This window comes from Syngnathoides biaculeatus, chromosome 16 (genome assembly GCF_019802595.1).
Source record: "Syngnathoides biaculeatus isolate LvHL_M chromosome 16, ASM1980259v1, whole genome shotgun sequence".
In the NCBI taxonomy this organism is placed as follows: domain Eukaryota; kingdom Metazoa; phylum Chordata; class Actinopteri; order Syngnathiformes; family Syngnathidae; genus Syngnathoides; species Syngnathoides biaculeatus.
In genome coordinates, this window is record NC_084655.1 from 11,659,996 (window position 1) to 11,678,145 (window position 18,150).

General features: G+C 41.8%; 1 protein-coding gene across 1 annotated transcript in view; it reads left to right on the forward strand.

Moving 5' to 3' along the window:
- bptf (bromodomain PHD finger transcription factor) overlaps positions 1-18,150 on the forward strand; it is a 29,901-nt gene that overhangs the window by 5,580 nt on the left and 6,171 nt on the right. The window contains 21 exon segments of the mRNA XM_061845090.1: positions 619-839; positions 1,375-1,560; positions 1,692-1,841; positions 3,604-3,774; positions 3,914-3,999; positions 4,192-4,544; positions 5,399-5,530; positions 5,635-5,764; positions 5,960-6,095; positions 6,189-6,437; positions 6,721-8,239; positions 8,359-8,483; positions 9,070-9,198; positions 11,080-11,230; positions 12,499-12,622; positions 12,718-12,970; positions 13,894-14,024; positions 14,116-14,173; positions 14,256-14,491; positions 15,564-16,629; positions 16,739-18,108. Of these exon segments, the coding sequence (XP_061701074.1) occupies positions 619-839; positions 1,375-1,560; positions 1,692-1,841; positions 3,604-3,774; positions 3,914-3,999; positions 4,192-4,544; positions 5,399-5,530; positions 5,635-5,764; positions 5,960-6,095; positions 6,189-6,437; positions 6,721-8,239; positions 8,359-8,483; positions 9,070-9,198; positions 11,080-11,230; positions 12,499-12,622; positions 12,718-12,970; positions 13,894-14,024; positions 14,116-14,173; positions 14,256-14,491; positions 15,564-16,629; positions 16,739-18,108 (6,976 nt within the window).

Below are 18,150 nucleotides of genomic sequence, written 5' to 3' on the forward strand. Positions count from 1 at the left end.
CCATCTGAAAGATTTGAAGCATTTCCGAAAGGCAAATTGGATGTGGTCACGTGCTATTCTGGATTACATACTAGTTAAAGGGTGTGAACTCCTGTGTGACCACTTTATTTTTAGTAACAAAAAGGTTACTTGAAGTGTACACTTTTTTTTCATTACAAGTGCAACACTTCATAATAAAAAAATCTATTTTCTACATCACAAAAGCTAGGTATTTTAAATGTGTCTCCAAAATGTTGCAGTGCAGTTGCTCAAGTATCTGATAATTTTGTCTCAAAAGTATTCTGTCATTTAACTGTCTTCTGTCGTAATAGAGCAGCTCCAACTACCGGAGACAAATTCCTTGTGTGTGTTTGACATACTTGGAAAATAAAGATTATTCTAATTCGTGTAATGTGGATATGACGTACCAATGTGGTGTTGTGAAATTAAATTCAAATATCTACAACAATAGAAACCATAAGTGTAACATCCAAGTTCAGATACCAGTGTATGAGATGTGTGTGTGGTGTTGATGTTTCACAATTATTTGTTTTATCATAAAAATAATTAAACACCTGTTTGGTTTACATTGTTATTTACTAGCCTGTCTAAATTTTCCTGTCGTCATTTTCTTGCCAGTGAAGAAGATGGAGAACATGAGAAGAAAAAGATCTGGTATTATAGCAGTAGAGCCCAGCTCCAAGAGCTCCTAGAGTGCCTGGATAAGGATTACTGGGAGATGGACCTTTGTGCCACTCTGGAGGAGATGAAGGAAGAAGTGCATACGCACATGGACATCACAGAGGACCTTACTAACAAAGCGTGCGGAAACAATAAAGCCTACCTCACTGCTGTCAATGGTAGGTATTTGACGTGAAGTGTCATCATGGATGTACGATGTGGTGATTGTGGAAGGTAACTAAGTAAACGTCTTGCTGACGAGCAGACAAGATGATTCAATTATGTTTTTATGAAGGACTATTTTAAACTGAGCTGTGATGTTAAATTCTTCAAACTGCTGAAGCGCAACAACCTCGTGCTGGGTCTGCGGTTATAGTAGAGAAGAGCTTGATAACTGATTAAGAATTTTCTTGATTGTGGTGATTTGATGATTCATTGCGTACTGAAGCAATTGATGCAAGATAGCATAAACTACTTGGGTGCTATCAGCAGAGCTTCTGAATTCAGTGCAACTTGTTTGCCGTCTAATTAATCAAGGATATCAGGAAGCCAGCTTCTGGATTGGTTGTTTAGTCAAAATATTGTCAAATTCCCTGACTAATATTAATGTGCCTTTCGAACCTCTCTCCATATGCTGTATATCGGTTTGTTGTAACTATGTAGTAATGGAAAGTAAGATATTGTTAACAAAAGTCTTTGTCCATTTTCTGATAGAGACCGCTACAGAACGTCTAAAGATCCGATGCGAAGCACGGAAAACAAATGAGCAAGCTGAGGAAGTGAAGCCTCAAGCAGAAACAAGTTCTGGACAGACAGTGGAGAATTCTGCCAAGGTCACGTCACAGCTTAGTGACGGAGAACACAATGACACTGAGCCCCAGGGGACCACGACTTCACCAGGTAAAAGAGAACTGAATAACTTTACGCACATGGCTTTGTTTACCATGCTGCTGACCACCTGTGTCCAACTGTGTCTTTTGTAAGAACTCATTTTTATATATAAAAATGTGCATATTTATTGCGTGCCACAGCAGCCATCATTTCACTTGGTGTACGGGAGAGCTGCGCGTCTTATTCGAAGTCCAGCTCAACCCCACAGGATTCAACAGAATTTCCTAATTCAAACATAGAATCCCAGGAGAGTGGGGAATTCCCTCCAGTGGCAAAGCAGGAAAGAACAGGTAGTCAAAAACTGACCTATGCTCAGCTTCCATGTGTGGCTGTCTGCTCGATCTTTAGCCATTCACAACATTTCTACATCCTCTTTGTGCGAATCCAGCTACCCGCTCATGTCAGTCATACCCTATGTATGTACCCTAATGTAGGGCATCACCTGTCAACTGTAGCCTTTCTAATTTGTCACCTTGGCAACCGACACTGTTCTTTGTCCCAGTAACCTAATGCAGAATTGCTCATTACATTGCGAACAGTACTCTGCGTATCGGACCACTGACAATTGTGGACCTAGCGGTGGAACTGGATGAGATTTTCTTCTTTTCGAGCGAGAAAGGCTTGGTCTGAAAGCAAGTTTTTGAAAGGAAACATGTGGACAGAATGGAAGCTGGGCTACCTCAAGCGTCACATTCAGCACAAGTTATTTGAAAGGAGTTACAATTGTATGCAGATGTAAGATGGAAATTGGGATCGGTACTTTGTTGAGGGAGAGCGCAAAAGACGGAGACAAAAGGAACAAGCTGACACTGGTAAATCAACTGAACCCAGAGCAAGTTAAAATTCTCATCAACAATATTTTCTCAGCCATCAACAGGATTGCATCCCTGCTGTCAGTTCAACAAATTCATATTCACATGGCAAAGAACCTGAGCATGTCAGAAAGCTAATGTAGCAAATTTTTCAATTCAATCAATCAAATAGTGCAAGATGAGACTGTGTAACATTAAAATTTCTCCTTGGCACACCCTCATCAAGGATGAAAGCACAGACAATAGTTAGTTCTGTATTTTAAATACAGGGAGCAAAATAACAACCATAAAACTGTCAGCATGCACTGCAAAAGATATTGTGACAGCAATAATTCAGTTTCACACCAAGAAAAACAGAAATAAAGTGGGAAGCGGGCTTTCAAATTTATAGTTCATAGTTGGCGTGATTTGATCAGCAATCTATTTTTTGTGTAGTTAAAAAACATAAGCTTGACATTTTTATTGTAAGTTTGCGAAAAAGAATCGTTCTTAAAAGTGTTCTGATGGGAATGTAGTTGCTGTAATTTTAATCTTTTAATAAGCCATGTAACTTCAACAGACGGCACTGACCTGACTACTGTGCACACGGCTGATGTTACTCACAGTGGTCAAAGGGACTGCTTAATGTGTTTGCTCAGACATAAAAAATTAGAGGGAACATCGCTTATGTGGCACAATTTGAAGCAGACATCAGGTGCTGGTGGGGATAGGCCTGACTCAGGTTGGAGGCCGAAACAAAAAAGCAAAGAAAAGACACAAATGTGTTTTAATCAATTAATATGTACATCAACATGTATTTGAGCAGTGTAAAGAAATATTTTTCTGCTTGAAGTCTTCCACATTGCTTAATTTATACTAAAATGGGTATCCCCCAGGCACACCTGCGATGTTTTTTTTGTTTTTGTTTGTTTTTTTGCACTCAGTCACCTTTTTCATGCCTTTGGTGTTGTGATGTCTGATTTATCATCTTGAAAAGCACTAGTCAGCTGGCTAACAGTGTCAATGGGACAAACAAGCAGAAACATTGTGGCTGAACTTTAGCTCATATAAAAGCGCTGCATGTTTTGATCCCTGTCCTGCTTGCTGCAGTTGGCCTATTGGCAGGTGTAGAGCAAACCGCTATCTCTTCATTCCATGCAGTAGTTCCTTTTTGCTATACAAGTTCTTCCATCATATTAGGCATCAGACCACGAATACTGACTGTTCTTCACTTTTACGACAATTTCTCTTTATTTTTTAGATGAAACGACAAAATCTGAGTTGAGCAGTGATTGCGTGCAAGCACAAACCCGTGACGAGCATCCAGAAGCAGGTCATCATTTCTCCGAAAGCTGTACTCCTAGTAAATCAGAGCAGCCGGACCTGTTTGAGAGGTCCTCTCAGTCTTCTTTTACCAGCCAAGATGGGACAGGTGAATGACTGGGGATGAGCGTTTATGAAAACACAAATTTTCGCTTATGTGATACAGAACTTTTAATTTTGTTGTTAAGTTAAGGATGGTTTGTTGTTTGTTGTTGTACTGAAGTTGTCATTTTCTTTCTGATTGACAGAGGAGTACAATGAAAATCCAAGGAGCAATAAAGCACCTGCATCAGCACTAGAAACTAAGAACCAAACTCCCAGAAAAAGCAAAGAGGTGACACAAAACTGAAACCTCCACTTGAAAACATACTATAATTTTTGTTTTAGTTTGCTTCTCCATTACATTCTTGGTACAAAAAAAAAAATTGTAGATACAAACGATATTCCTGCAAATGATACAAAAAATGTACTGCAGTATTTTGATGACATTATTTAGACAACAAAACATGCTCTTTATGCGTTTCAGTCATCCCCTGTGCGACCTGATGTTGAAACTTCACATTCCAGCTTTTTCAAAAGTGACCTTGCTGTAAATTTCAACAACTTGTTCAAACTGGGTCAGGAAGGAAAATATAGGGTGTACCACAACCAATATAGCACCAACGTTCTGGCTCTCAACAAGCATCAGCACCGGGAAGACCACGACAAAAGGCGCCACCTCTCCCACAAATTCAGCTTGACGACTGCGTCTGAGTTCAAGTGGAATGGCTCCATCTACGGATCCCGGAGCCAGACTATCACCACCCTGCGTTTCAACATCATCCAGCTAGAAAGCAATGTTCCACCACCATTTATGCACCTTAACTGGGCATCACACAGGTTCGAATTCTGATGACGTCAGCAAGATACATGTTAACTCAGCGTAAAATTTGGACTATAAACCGCATTGATTACATTCCTTATTTACTGATTCATCTCAATCCCAGGACTTCAATAATTGTATTTTTTTTAATTGATTTTCGTAAATCAAACCAACACACATTTAGCAATCCCGTTGGTATTTACATACCCGATTCCAATGACGTTAAGACGTTGTGTTAAACAAATAAAAACAGAATACAATGATTTGCAAATCATGTTCAACCTATATTTAATTGACTACACTACAAAGACAAGATATTTAATATTTAAACCAATAAACTTTGTTTTAATGAATTATCATTAATTTAGAATTTTACGGCTGTAACACATTCCAAAAACATTGAGGAATGCTAATTGGGAAAATGAGAGGAAAAATTCTGGTTAAAGCTGTTTGTTTGTCAACATAAATATTCATCCAAAGTACTTTAAACACAGCATTACTTCCATATCGTTACTGTAACATATATCAGATATCCCAATGCTAACATAAAATGGCAAAGGCCATCGATGAGACATTGGAAATTAGCATAATTTCAGTGGTAATTTTAAATCCTGAAACAATTGTTAGATTAACATTAACATAGCAGTAACAGGAACAAATCGAAAAAATTAACTAGTTTAGTTTACTGACATTCTGCTTCTCGACGTTGCTCTACCTACACTGTCGGGTTAAGGCATGCATACCAGAGGGGCCAACACACAGATATTTGTATGTGTAAAATGTGCGGCTTATTAACCATTACACTAATTATAGTATAGATTGCATTTTATGGTGATTTAAAGACGAGTCGGGTGTTCTTATTCATTCCTAGAACCAACTGGAACAAAGCAGTGCAAATGTGCAGCAAGGCTAGGGAATTTGCTCTGGCGTTGGCCATACTGGAGTGTGCCATCAAACCAGTTGTCATGCTGCCCGTGTGGAAAGAATCTCTCGGGCATACAAGGTGATGTTGTATAGGTTGCTACAGGAGCTGTATAGCAGTCAAATAGTATTGCATAATCTGTGATTTCGACCTGAGATTTTAAAAGGGATGTTCTTCCATCTCAGGCTCCACCGGATGACCTCCATGGAGCGTGAAGAGAAAGAGAAGGTGAAAAAACGTGAGAAAAAACTAGAGGATGAGGAGACACTGCAGCAGGCCACATGGGTGAAGTACAGCGTTAACATCAAACACCAGGTAAAACTTTTTTTTAACAGCAGAAATGAAAGCAGTATTTAGAGTAGTAATTGAATTTCATAATGGAGGAAAATTTGTAAATATCTTGATCTTTGTATAGTTTTGATGTTGCAATGTGTAACATATTCGCATTACATTTGCATACAATTGAATGGATGCTTCGTTACAGTATTTCACTGTTGTTATTCTGACTAGGTGTGGAAGCAGAAAGGTGAAGAGTACAGAGTGACAGGGTATGGTGGCTGGAGCTGGGTCAGTAAGACTCGCGTACCACGCTTTTCCCCTAAATTACCAGGAAACACAAACACAAACTACCGAAAAGAACTGGAAGGTAAGGCACAAACTGGAATGTTGTTTTACCTCACAATTTGTCCTGCAGTTGCAGCAATTAAAACTTGAATTTCTTATTCTGTTTTCCCAACAGCCAAAATAAGCAAGGAATATGTTGCTTCCACAAATAAACCGAAAAAGGCAGAGGATGAAATGCAGACTACTCATAGTATAGCAGAGGAAAAGCAGCGGGTTCTCATTAGTGTACCAGCTCAAAACTCATCAGAACAGGAAAAGCCATTGAAAAAGGAAGCGAAGTCCACGGAAGGGGCGCAACAAAAGATAAAAGATGAGATGGAGGTTGAACCCAGTCTGAATATCACACCTTCAAATGAAGAAAAAGGTAAATGATAGATTTGTCATTTAGGTTTTTAAACATAGTGGTACCTCTCATTAGAATAGTCCAAAGGTTACACAGTATTCTGTTTGCCAAACTTGGCATAATCATTTGTCAATTAATTTAAAAGTTGGTGTATTGGTGTAGGATTGTAGTTCACTACTTATGGTTAAATGGTTAAAATAAAACCAGTATCACAGGATGGATTGTGTTTAACTTTAGAGGATCGACGGTACTATTTGTAAACATTATCAGATATTACATGATCTTATGCCCCTATTTATTCTAGAGCATGTTGAAAACAAAGGCCCTTCCATGCCTGCTGTGCAGCCTGTAAAAGAAGAGTCGATCCAGAAAGATGACCAAACCAAGGAGGAGACTACTGCGCCAAAGCCTTTCTATGACGTTGTCAACGTCAGCGAAGGATTCCATTTGCGAACGTCTTATAAGCAGAAGGTAAAACCTTCCAAACTGGATGGACTCTTGGAGCGACGTGTCAAGCAGTTCACCTTGGAGGAGAAGCAGAGACTGGAGCGATTGAAACAAGCAACCCCTCTCTCAAAAATGGCTTCCGCACGGCCTACTATTGGAGTTAAGTCTGAAGGAATTGTATCAGCTAAACAGCCGCCTGCTCCCAGCCCGTGTATTAAAGTTGCAGAAAAGGAGGATGAAAAGCAGTTGAAAGACCCTGTTGTTAAAATGTTGGACTTTGAAAAGGAAGGTAAGGAGCTCAAAATAAACACGGATATCAAATCTGACTCCACAGTGATCAACCACAACATGCAGAGAAAAATCGGTATTGTGCATGGGAATAGTGGAGGTGCTGGTGTGCACAAAGAAGTGAACGGAGGATCCACAGAAAACACTGGGCTCAACGGTAAAAACAGTAATAAATCCGAAGCAATAGAAAGTCAGGAGAAAATTCAGAAACAAGAGGTGGCACCAGAGAACACAAAGAAACGTAGCTTTGACGAAATGGAGCAAGGCAGTAGGCAGACTGATGGGGAGCTCCCAGAGGCCGACCAAAGCAAGATCAATGCAGAGCAGGTGAATGGAGAAACTTTGATCACTGCTCCTTCTAATTTGAACATTACCCCCGACCTGAAGAATCAAGTCCAAGGTGACAACAAAGAGCCCGTCAAGTGTCTAATGAATGGAAATCTCTCCCAAAATGATGCTTCCTATGACGGTCATCCACCTCCCACAAAGTTCCCCAAATTAGACAATCATGTAGCAGACATAGGAGATTCTCAAAATGCTGTAAGTAATAGTAAGGAGGTGTTTGTAGGTTCGGAAGAGGCCGTGTCAGCTACATTTCAATCTTCAACTGGCTCTTGCCTTAATTATAGCGACAAGGGCAGTAGTATAAATGATGTAAAGACATCCACACAAAATGCCCTAGAGTCTCACAACATTCAAACTTCTGCAGCAAATAATACCGTCTCTTCCACTCCAACCTCCACCAATAAACCAGCGTCAACCGTTACTAGTGCAAAACTGGGCACCGCTACTTCAGTCACAAGCAACTCCATGATGATAAGCAAAGAGTACACCACCACTGAGAGAGTCAGTCTTCTCAAGTTTGCCAAATGTAAGAAGGCACGATCAGGCACAGCCCTGCCATCCTATCGCAAATTTGTGACCAAAAGCAGCAAAAAGAGTATATTTGTCCTCCCCAATGATGACCTGAAGAGGCTTGCGAGGAGAGGAGGCTTCAGAGAGGTTCCCATCTTCAACTACAATGCCAAGCCAGCCCTGGATATATGGCCCTATCCCTCTCCTCGGCCCACATTCGGAATCACTTGGAGGTTGGCATCACAGCTACATCTTTTTACTCTTTATGACACTTATTCTTTAAGGCTATAAATAGAAATGTATTTTTACCATCTCTTAAATATGCAGCTTGTCCTAATCTTTCCCTTTTTAGGTACCGTCTTCAGACAGTGAGATCGCTGGCAGGGGTTAGCTTGATGCTCAGGTTACTCTGGGCCTCTCTAAGGTGGGATGACATGGTCGTGAAGCCCTCTGTTGCTGTGGGACTCACACGGAAAGGTAGGAACTGAAGATTTTATCCGAATTGATTGCTGACATTAGTGCTGATCCTTTATTTTCCTTTGAATGTCTAATTTTTCCCACATTTGCCCATGGGCCGAAGTTAGCCCTCGCCAGGCGCCAAATGCAAATAAATTATCCATTTGGCAAAGGAGTCTCACGACGCTACTTGCCATGTTGGGAGTAAACATTTGCGCCACATAGACAAACTTAGGCGCACTAATCAGTGCAGCGGCACGTGTCCTGGACCCACTAATATGAGAGTAGGGTGTGTCCTGGTGTTAAAGTGTATTTGATTCGTAATTACACCGATCATGGTTATCAGCCTGTTAACAACCCACGTATGTAAATAACTGTTGTTGTTGTCAAGTGTTGTTATTCAGATGGTTTGTAAAATGGAAAAACCAGTCATCCATCCATTAATTTTCTGAGTTGCTTATCCTCATCAGGGTCGCGAGAGTCCTGCAGCCTATTCCAGCTGTCACCCAAAATTAGCTGGCACATACTTCAGTTTGCAGGCAGTGCTCAAGATTGTGTCTGGGTGGCTTCTGTATTAACATAACTTGTATTTGATCCTCTTTTCCAGAAACTACAGACACAGATGTCACCACAACAGAGATAATAAAACGTCGAGATGTGGGGCCTTACGGCATCTACTCGGAATATTGTATCAGGAAGATTATTTGTCCCCTTGGAAACAGGGACACGCCAAAAGGTAAGATTTATATGGTTTAGTAGATTGGGGAGTATAAAGCCGCACAGTGACCGGCACAGCCAAAGACGGTTCTGCAGCGAGCTTTCATGAGTGGTCTGTAGTTTGCTTCTACACTTGCTTGATTAAGGGCATCAAAACAGATGAAATGGTTCCCTGCTCTTAAGTGGTCCTCCTCTTAATTTTCGGACCAGACCTGACTTCCTTTAAAGTTGTCTGGTACTTTGCCTGTTAAAGTGCTTGGGACAGCACCAGGAACTCCGCGTAAATGGCTCACACCTTCTCACAGATTGCGTTCTTTTTCACTGAGTCAACTGTGAGCTACGCTTGTCTTTCAACCACACTAACAATAAGGTTTTTTTTTTATCTTTTCATATAACAGTTTGGCAGTTTTTAAGGTTTTTTTTCGCACCCATTGGCTGGTGTTGCAGTCTCTTATGGCCTCAGTATACTGCAGAAAAAATTGTAGAAATGGTACGCTCGCACTCTTTCATAAAGTTGATTAAACAAGCGGCTATTTTTTTTATGATTTTTACTTCAATGGTCATCATGTGTTTCTTCTTATCAACAATCACTTTATTAGGACCTGTAGAAAAAAAGTGATCTGGCAGAAAAGAAAGGAGGAAAATGTGACCACACGACACGTCTGCACCTAATCTATTGTCCTTTTCCACTGCAAGGAAATTAATGTAAATCAATGGTGTCCTGACATTGTAATGTTTGCGGCTGCAATTGATTGTTGGGAGGTCTGAAGCGCACTAATAATTCAAAATCTCTTAACACCAAATAAAAAGGTAGTCTCACATCTTCAATATCAAGGCAAGGCTCTTTTAACAATGATAATTAACAATACTGCAATTTCATATGTACTACTTGCAAAAAGTGTGGCAATTGCATTCAGACAATGGAGCAAGCATAAAAAACAGCCTCTCAAATAGCCACACAGTCTCGTTTTATTTCTCATTGCTTTCCTCTCCTTGTATTATAATATAGCTCCAGCAGCTATAGCAATCAGTTTTTTCCTTGACGTTTGTGTTGTTTGTTGTTAAATGAAAAAAATAGAGTAAGTTTCTTTCGGCTTGTCCCGTTAGGGGTCGCCACAGCTTGACATTTCAGATGAACGCTAATATTTGTTTGGCACAGTCTTTACGCTGGATGCCCTTCCTCACGCAACCCCTCTTGGGAATTAGAGACCCCAGTGAGATACGAACTTACGACCACTGGTTTACCAAATCAATGCTCTAACCACTGAGCTATGGGGCCTCATAAATTAAAAAAAATATAATATGGTGTAACGCTGGCTCGGCTGGAAAGCATTAGCCTCACAGTTCTGAAGTCCTGGTTTCGATCCAAGACCCACCTGTGTGGAGTTTGCATGTTCTCCCCGTGCCTGTACGGGTTTTCTCCACGTACTCCGGTTTCCTCCCACATCCCAAAAACACACAACATTAATTGGATACTCTAAATTGCCCCTAGGTGTGATTGTGAGTGTGGATGTTTGTCTCCATATGCCCTGCGATTGGCTGGCAACCAGTTCAGGGTCTACTCTGTCTCCTGCCCGTTGACAGCTGGGATAGGCTCCAGCACTCCCACGATCCTCGTGAGGATATGCGGTTGAGAAAATGGATGGATAGATAATAATACAATATATCTGTAGCATGAAAACATTGTTTCCTGATGTGAAAAATAAGGGGCATCGGGGTTTTTTTTTCGTTTTTTTTTTTTTTTTTTGGTAGCCAGTTGGTATGTGCAAGGGCAATCGCCAGGTGTTAGTCGTCAATCGTGTTCGACCGTGTCGCTTGGTGTGCAGCAGACATAAGAAAGGCCAGAGATTTTTGCAGTTTTCACAACCCTTGATTAACTATTTCCATTTTCTATAAGTAGAAAATCCAACTCCACAAAGGAAAGGGCTGCGATCAAGTGCTTTGAGGCCCAAGAAACAGGAGTCCACCAAGCCAACTGGACCTATTGCTGTGGAGACATGGATTCCTGAAGAGGATCTGGAACTGTGGGAGATTAGAGCGTTTGCAGAAAAGTGAGTGTCGGCAATCTTTCCAAGGGATACACCAAAAATTCAGTCACTGAATGTTTTTGGGCCCAAAATTGCCCAAAGTGTATTTTTGCTTTTCACTCGAAAGACTGGAAAATGACATAAGCACAAACCATGGCCAGAGCGATGCTTCTCTGGATGAAGCTCTGAGGAGCCACCAACAATGTGGCATGTTTCCTGGGTGTCTGTCTTGCCATTTAGGGGCTGCAACCGTTTCACAAAATGTTTTATTTAGGTTTGAGCGATGATAAAATGATAAAGAATGTAACTTTTCAGTGATAAACACATTAGATGGAGTCAATAGACTTTAATAGATTCGGCCGTGTTTTGACAAACAATACGATTAGCTAATAATGCGAGATGCTCTCGTCATGTGGCATCAATTGAACATGTTTGGGTGAGTCACACACAGCACATACTCTGGTGTCTCGGTCTCCACGCTAAGGTGCCCTATAGAGAGGAATGTCTTAATTTTGGAATATAAGGATGAAAAGACAGATGAATTTAGTGAAGAAGAAGTTCTAGTTAGGGGAACACAGTATGATAGAAACAATGGCTAAAGGAAATTAATAAAATAATTGATTTATTCTTATATTACAAACCAAATTAAGTTCCATATTGTCAGTGCTATCTTTGGGTTTTAACCAAAGCATTCTGATACAAGTAATAATTTTCCTAGTAATCAATTTTTACAATTATGTACTGTACTGCAAAAGAACAGATTCACTAACATTTTCCCAGTGTATCTGACCACACCTCACTCACTCACGTAGCCGCTGTGTGCCTACCTAGTTTAATTCTAAAGTGAAAATTAGAAAATGCTACAGGTGTACGATCTTTTGAGAATCTCCATACAGGTTCGTTTTAAAATAATAATTGATTTAACTGCATTATACAGTACTGATGTGACCATTGCATGCACTGATATCGCGATGACTATGCTCAACCAAAATATCGTCCATCCCTTTTACACGACTTGTGGTAGGACTGCGTTCCCATATCACACAGCTGTTATTGTGCCTTTTTGGAATGTCACTGTTAAATGTTTTCAATTGTTATTGTTTTGTTCTTTGAAGCATTCCGAATTATTCATGCAATTGCAATGCCTTGCTCTCATTCATACACATTCAGATCCATAAATGCAATATTAGTAGTATTTATTTACTTCATTTTTTTGGTTGGACGTGTTGGAACTGAGGTTGTTTTTTAGGGGGTTGCTTGTACTCCAATTACACTTTTCCTTGCTCCTACAGATTAGAGAAGGAAAAATCACAGGGTCAAGATTCATCCAAGACAGTCAGTACTCTGAAGAGTGTGGAGGATGTCAAGGCACATTTGGAGAATCAGCTTAAACAAACTAGGATGGCTGCCCAGCAGGTTAGAAGACAGCACAGTTCTGCAATCACCTTTTGAACGGCTTTAGAAGACTTTGATCAGATTGGTAGTAAAGTTTAATTTTTGTGCCCTTTTAGAAACGCTTTGAGCAACAAGGCATTCCCACAGCAACAACAACCACCACCACCACTACCAACACCACCTCTTCCAGTACTTCAAGTTCTGTTAGTACGCCTGTGTCCACAGGCCATAGAGTAGGTCAGGTCACATCAGGGACCAAGATGGTCTTGGCCTCCAAACTGGGCTCTCCAGTATCACTGCAACAAGACAAGAACTTCCACCAGTCTTTTGCCACCTGGGTCAGGCAGGGTCAGACCAGTACTAATACAGGTAAACTTGTATGTACATGCAATCCATACCAAATATAAGAAATACTTAAAGCCATTATTTCTTGATTAAAAATAAAAATAAACTTATTTACTTAGTATTATTCTTGAAGATTTTTAGTGGTTGAATGCCAACTTCACCATATAGTCAAATTTAATAAACCTCACTGGGCTTCTCAGTCTCTGAAGCTTGACATGCAACCAAGAAAATGTTTTTTTTTCTCACTTCAAGAGAGTGTATAACTTTAACATCTTAACCATCTTAAACATCACGTTTCACATCATCCAAACTAATTAGAAAATGATATCATGGATCATGATGTTAAATATCCCAGCCCCATCTGTGTGGAGTTTGCATGTTGTCCCGTGCCTGTGTGGGTTTTTTCCACAGTTTCTTCCCAAAAACAAGCAATATTTGGAGACTGTAAATTTCCCATAGTGTGAATGGTTGTTTGTTTCTGTGCGCCCAGCGATTGGCTGGCGACCAGTTCAGGGTGTACCCTGCCTCCTTCCCGAGGAGCACTGGAATGAGTTCCAGGACTCCCACAACCCTTGTGAAGATAAGTGGCTCAGATGATCAATGAATGGATGAATATTGAGTATAATTTTGGTTCATGCCTGTATCAATCTACAAGACAAATTTGTTCTATCACAAATGCACTGTCAAATTACTTCCACAAAATGTTGCCATAGTTCAGTTAGACAGTGGCAACGCTACTGTACATGATTTTTTTCAGTACAACCACATCCTGTCTGTTAGGATCACTGGGCTTTATCATCTTATATCAAAAAATGTTGGAGAGGCTATTTGATTTATGTTGTCCTTGTGTATTTACAGGTGACTTTAAAGAAACTTATTACTTGTGCGTGTTCTCATATCTCACTGTGTTTTGTCACCTCCGTTTGTGTCATTATTTCTTTTAAAAGATGAGCGGAAATGTACCAGCATATTCCCTTCTGGGCCACCCGCAAACCTTAGAACATACAGTACACTCCATCCTACAACTGGCAATATCAATCTCAAAGCCTCCAACTGTGCTGCATCCACACAACAACAGGTATTTTGGTTTCAGAACTTTAACCTTGTTCAGGCTTACCTCAGTCACAGCATCAGACTGAATGTGATTACTACTCTTGTTTTTGCATCAGTTGATTAAAGCAGGAAGCCAAACACAACTTGGAGCAAGTCCAATGTTGGTTTCACAAGGTATTCTTTCAATTTGTCATTTCAATTTTCAATACATTTAGCCATCAGGCTTAATACCTTAATCTGCTTTCCTCTTGTCTAGGCCATTCCCAACAGGTCCAGATGGGCCAAGGCTCAGTTGGATCTGCATCTGTGTCTGGCTCTACTCCTGTGCAGACAAGTGAAGGTCAGAGAGCTGCAGTTCCTGTGCCGTCCCCTTGCGCAACAAGTGCAGAGCTTGGGCAGCGCCCTGTGGCTCCATCCCAGCCCGGTAGACCACAGCAGGGTCAAGTCAAACTCACGATGGCACAGCTCATGCAGTTAACCCAGAGTGCTCAGGTGAGGGACCCAGTTGCTTTTTTTTTTTTTTTTTTTTTTTTTTTGTCTATTTAGACACTCAAAAGGGTCTACAGTGAGCCTTGGTTCACAAACAACCCTGTTCATCAACTAATCGGTTTACAAACAACTTTTTCAAACAAATATTCCTTCAATATTCTAGCTGCCATGGGACCCATGTGGAACGCTCTGTTGTGCTGTCTCTCATGCAGTGTGGACATTGTTCCAAATTAGCCCACTCTACCGCCAGTTTCAAAGTTTGGCCCGCACTTTCCGGTGAGAGTTTGACTCCACAAAGACTGCCCTTTGTCAATTATTTGAGAATTGAATTGATGGCCCAGAGCCATTACGCCACTTTGTCATGTCACCACCTAGCTATAGATATTATTAATAATTTTTGAAAGGGCTTACATACAGTATAAAGATGCTCAGTACAAAATAATCATTAAAACAAAAAATCCTGAATATACAGGACCAGTACAGGTTCTGACAGGGCCACCACAACCTCTAAAAGGCTTAGTGCCAGACTGTTTTATGGACAGAATTTCTAGTTGCAGCTGAGGCATTGAAGGGTCAGGGTCTGTGACTTCAGTATTGTAGCTTTGCTTTTTCAGATGTGGTTCTGTTGGCTTCGTCAAGGTCTGCTCCTCAGATCTCACTAGTGTGGTTCGGGATTGAGTATGAAAGCATTAGGATGAATATTACAACCTCAAAATCTGAGACCATGGTCCTATGGAAAGGGTTGCATGCAATCTCCAGGTCTTTAAATATCTTGCGGTGTTGTTGACGATTGAGGGGGGAAAATGGAATGAGAGATCGACAGGTAGAATGGTGACTTTGTATCAGTCCATTGTGGTGAAGAAGGAGCCAAGTCAAAAGGCGAAGCTCTCGATTTACCGGTTGATCAACATTCCTACCCTCACCTATGGTCACGAGCTAAAAGAATAAAATTCCAAATACAAGAGGCCAAAATGAATTTTCTTTTTTATTTTATTTTTGCATGCCACAGGAGTTATATTTACATATTATAATCTATATATTTTTGTATTTGTAATGTTTGATATTTTGTTCTCAGGGAGGAAATCCAGGTCTCACGGTGGTGATTCAGGGACAAGGCCAGACTGAGGGCCAGCTGCAGATTGTCCCACAGGGTGTAACGGTTACCCCTACCCCCGGTCAGCAACTGATGCAGGCAGCTATGCCCAATGGCCAAGTCCATCGCTTCCTCTTCACACCCTTGCCACCATCTTTACCAGTTTCAACTTCGGCACCCACTGCAGCTATGCCTGCACAGCCTGCAGCATTAGAGAGGCCTCAAACCCAGATATCAACTCCTGCTCTACCTAGGTCCACCGTCCAGACTACTCCTTCAGCCTTGGCCCAGACGCAAATGGCACCCCCTATTCCTGCTTCAACACAACCTATTCCACCTATTTCTTCACAGTTTAGTCCACATTTGAGTTCCACACCACCCTCTGTCCCTATACAACCCCAAGTGTCAACCTCTGTTCCTACAACAGTCCAAGTTCCACAACCGCCAGTACAACCCCACATTTCAGCACAGTCATCACAATTATGTCCTGTTGCAGTCCAGGCTTTGTCACAAACACTAGTTTCATCTTCCTCAACAGCCTCTTCCCCCGTACAATCAGAGGTTGGAAAATCGGTGCCTGCCTCACAACACAATGCAGGGCAAACAACTGTGATCAAAACCCAAATATCAGACCAAACTCAACCAGCAGCGTCTGTGGCTCTTGCAGGACAAGTTACACCCCAATCCCAGATCAAGGCACAAACTTTGTCCACCTCCTCAGCTTTCACATCAGCTCCTGTCCAGATGCATGTTACTTCTTCTGCCCCTGCTTTTGTCCCTCTCTCAGGCAATACTGCTGTCCAATTTAACTCTACCCAAGTGCAGTGCATTTCTGCGTCAGGCCCCTCCCCTGTCCACATTCCAACATCAGCCCTCACTCCTGTCTCAGGTGCTGTCATCGCTGTGTTGTCCAATCAAATTGGCGTTCTGTCCCCCGCTAAAGCACAAAACCAAATTCAAACTGTAGCTCCTCGTCCTCTTAATGCTGCTGCGGCAAACGCCGTGGTCACGCCGGTCACAGCTACATGTACAACACCTTCAGTGCCAGGTAATAAGCCTATAACCTTTTGGCATCACTATTTGCATTTTATGATTGTTTTTGACTTTCAAAAACTTATATTAATGTGCTCCTTTTTTTATTTCCTATCCTGTTGTAGCACTTATAGAGCAGAAAGCAGCTCAGCCCCAGGTTTTGAAACCGGCTTCATGTGAAGCCCAGATTCCAGTCCATTCTGTTCAACAGGCAGCCATTCCCAATCCACCTGCCCTAACTGCAGTTCCTGCTTGTACCCTGGCATCAGGTTCCACACCCATATCCTCATTGCCTCAGGCATCTCTTTCCTTGCAATCTCAAGTCCAACACCCTGCAGTCGTGTCTGTGCAGCAGGTGTCTCAAATTCCTCTCTCTGCTGTGCAGCTTCAAATGAAGGCATTACCCGTCTCCTCTGTAATGACTACAGTTAGACAGCCCCAAGCTTTCAATCAAGTGCAGTCTCGACCTCCAAACCAAATCTGTGCACAGATTCAGGTCCAACCTTGTGGCCAAGTCCAACAAATGCAACACATTCAATCGCCACCTCATCTCCAGTCGCAAGCACAAATTCACCCCCAGATCAGAGTTCAGTTCCAGCCACAAACTCAGCAACCATCACAACCCCAAGTGCACCAGCTTCCCCAAATTCAACCCCAGGTACAATTTCAGTCCCCAAAGCAAACCTTGCCCCAGGTTCAAGTTCCACACCAACCAAGGGTTCAACCCCAGTACCAGTCAAAGGTACAAAGTTCACTTCAAACACAAGTGCAAACCCAACCTCAGGCTCAGCAACAGGCTCAGGCTCCAATCCGACCTCAAATGCAGACCCAGGTTCAGGTCCAATTTCAGCAACAGAACAAGATTCACCCTCTTTCTCATGCTTCGCAACAACCTCAAGTACAAAGTCACTCCCCAGTTAAAAGTCCAATTCAAACCCAAACTCAATTCAAAGCACAGTCGCCAACCCAGGTTCAAGTACAAACTCAACCCCAGGTGCAAGCGCAGGTTCAAGTTCAGTTTCAATCTCCGAACCAAACTCATGTTCAAGCTCAGACTCAGCTTCAGGTCCAACCCCCAATTAGGCATCAGCTCATTACTGTTCCAGGACTTCAACAACCAGTCCAACTGTTGTCAGCTCTTCCATCACATGTTGCAGCCCAGATACAAGCTCAGATCCAAGCACAGGCACAGCAGCAAGGTGGTGCAGTTCCTCAGCAAATCAAACTGCAACTGCCTATCCAGATTCAGCAGACAGGGGGTCAAATTCAAGCCCACCAAATCCAGAACATGGTGACCATACAGGCACCAACAAGCCTGAAAGACCAACTGCAGAGGATGCCGCAACACAGAGACCAGCAGCAACCCCAGAAGCAGCAGTATCTGCAGCAACAACAACCTCCGCCACCAAAGAAGAAGAAACCTCAAGAGAATAAAAAGGAGCAAAAGGATCAAAATCAGTTGCCAGTGAGCCCAGGAGATGGCTTTCCTAAACAGGTAAGACTATCAAATAGTGACCATTCTCTTGCTGCACATTTC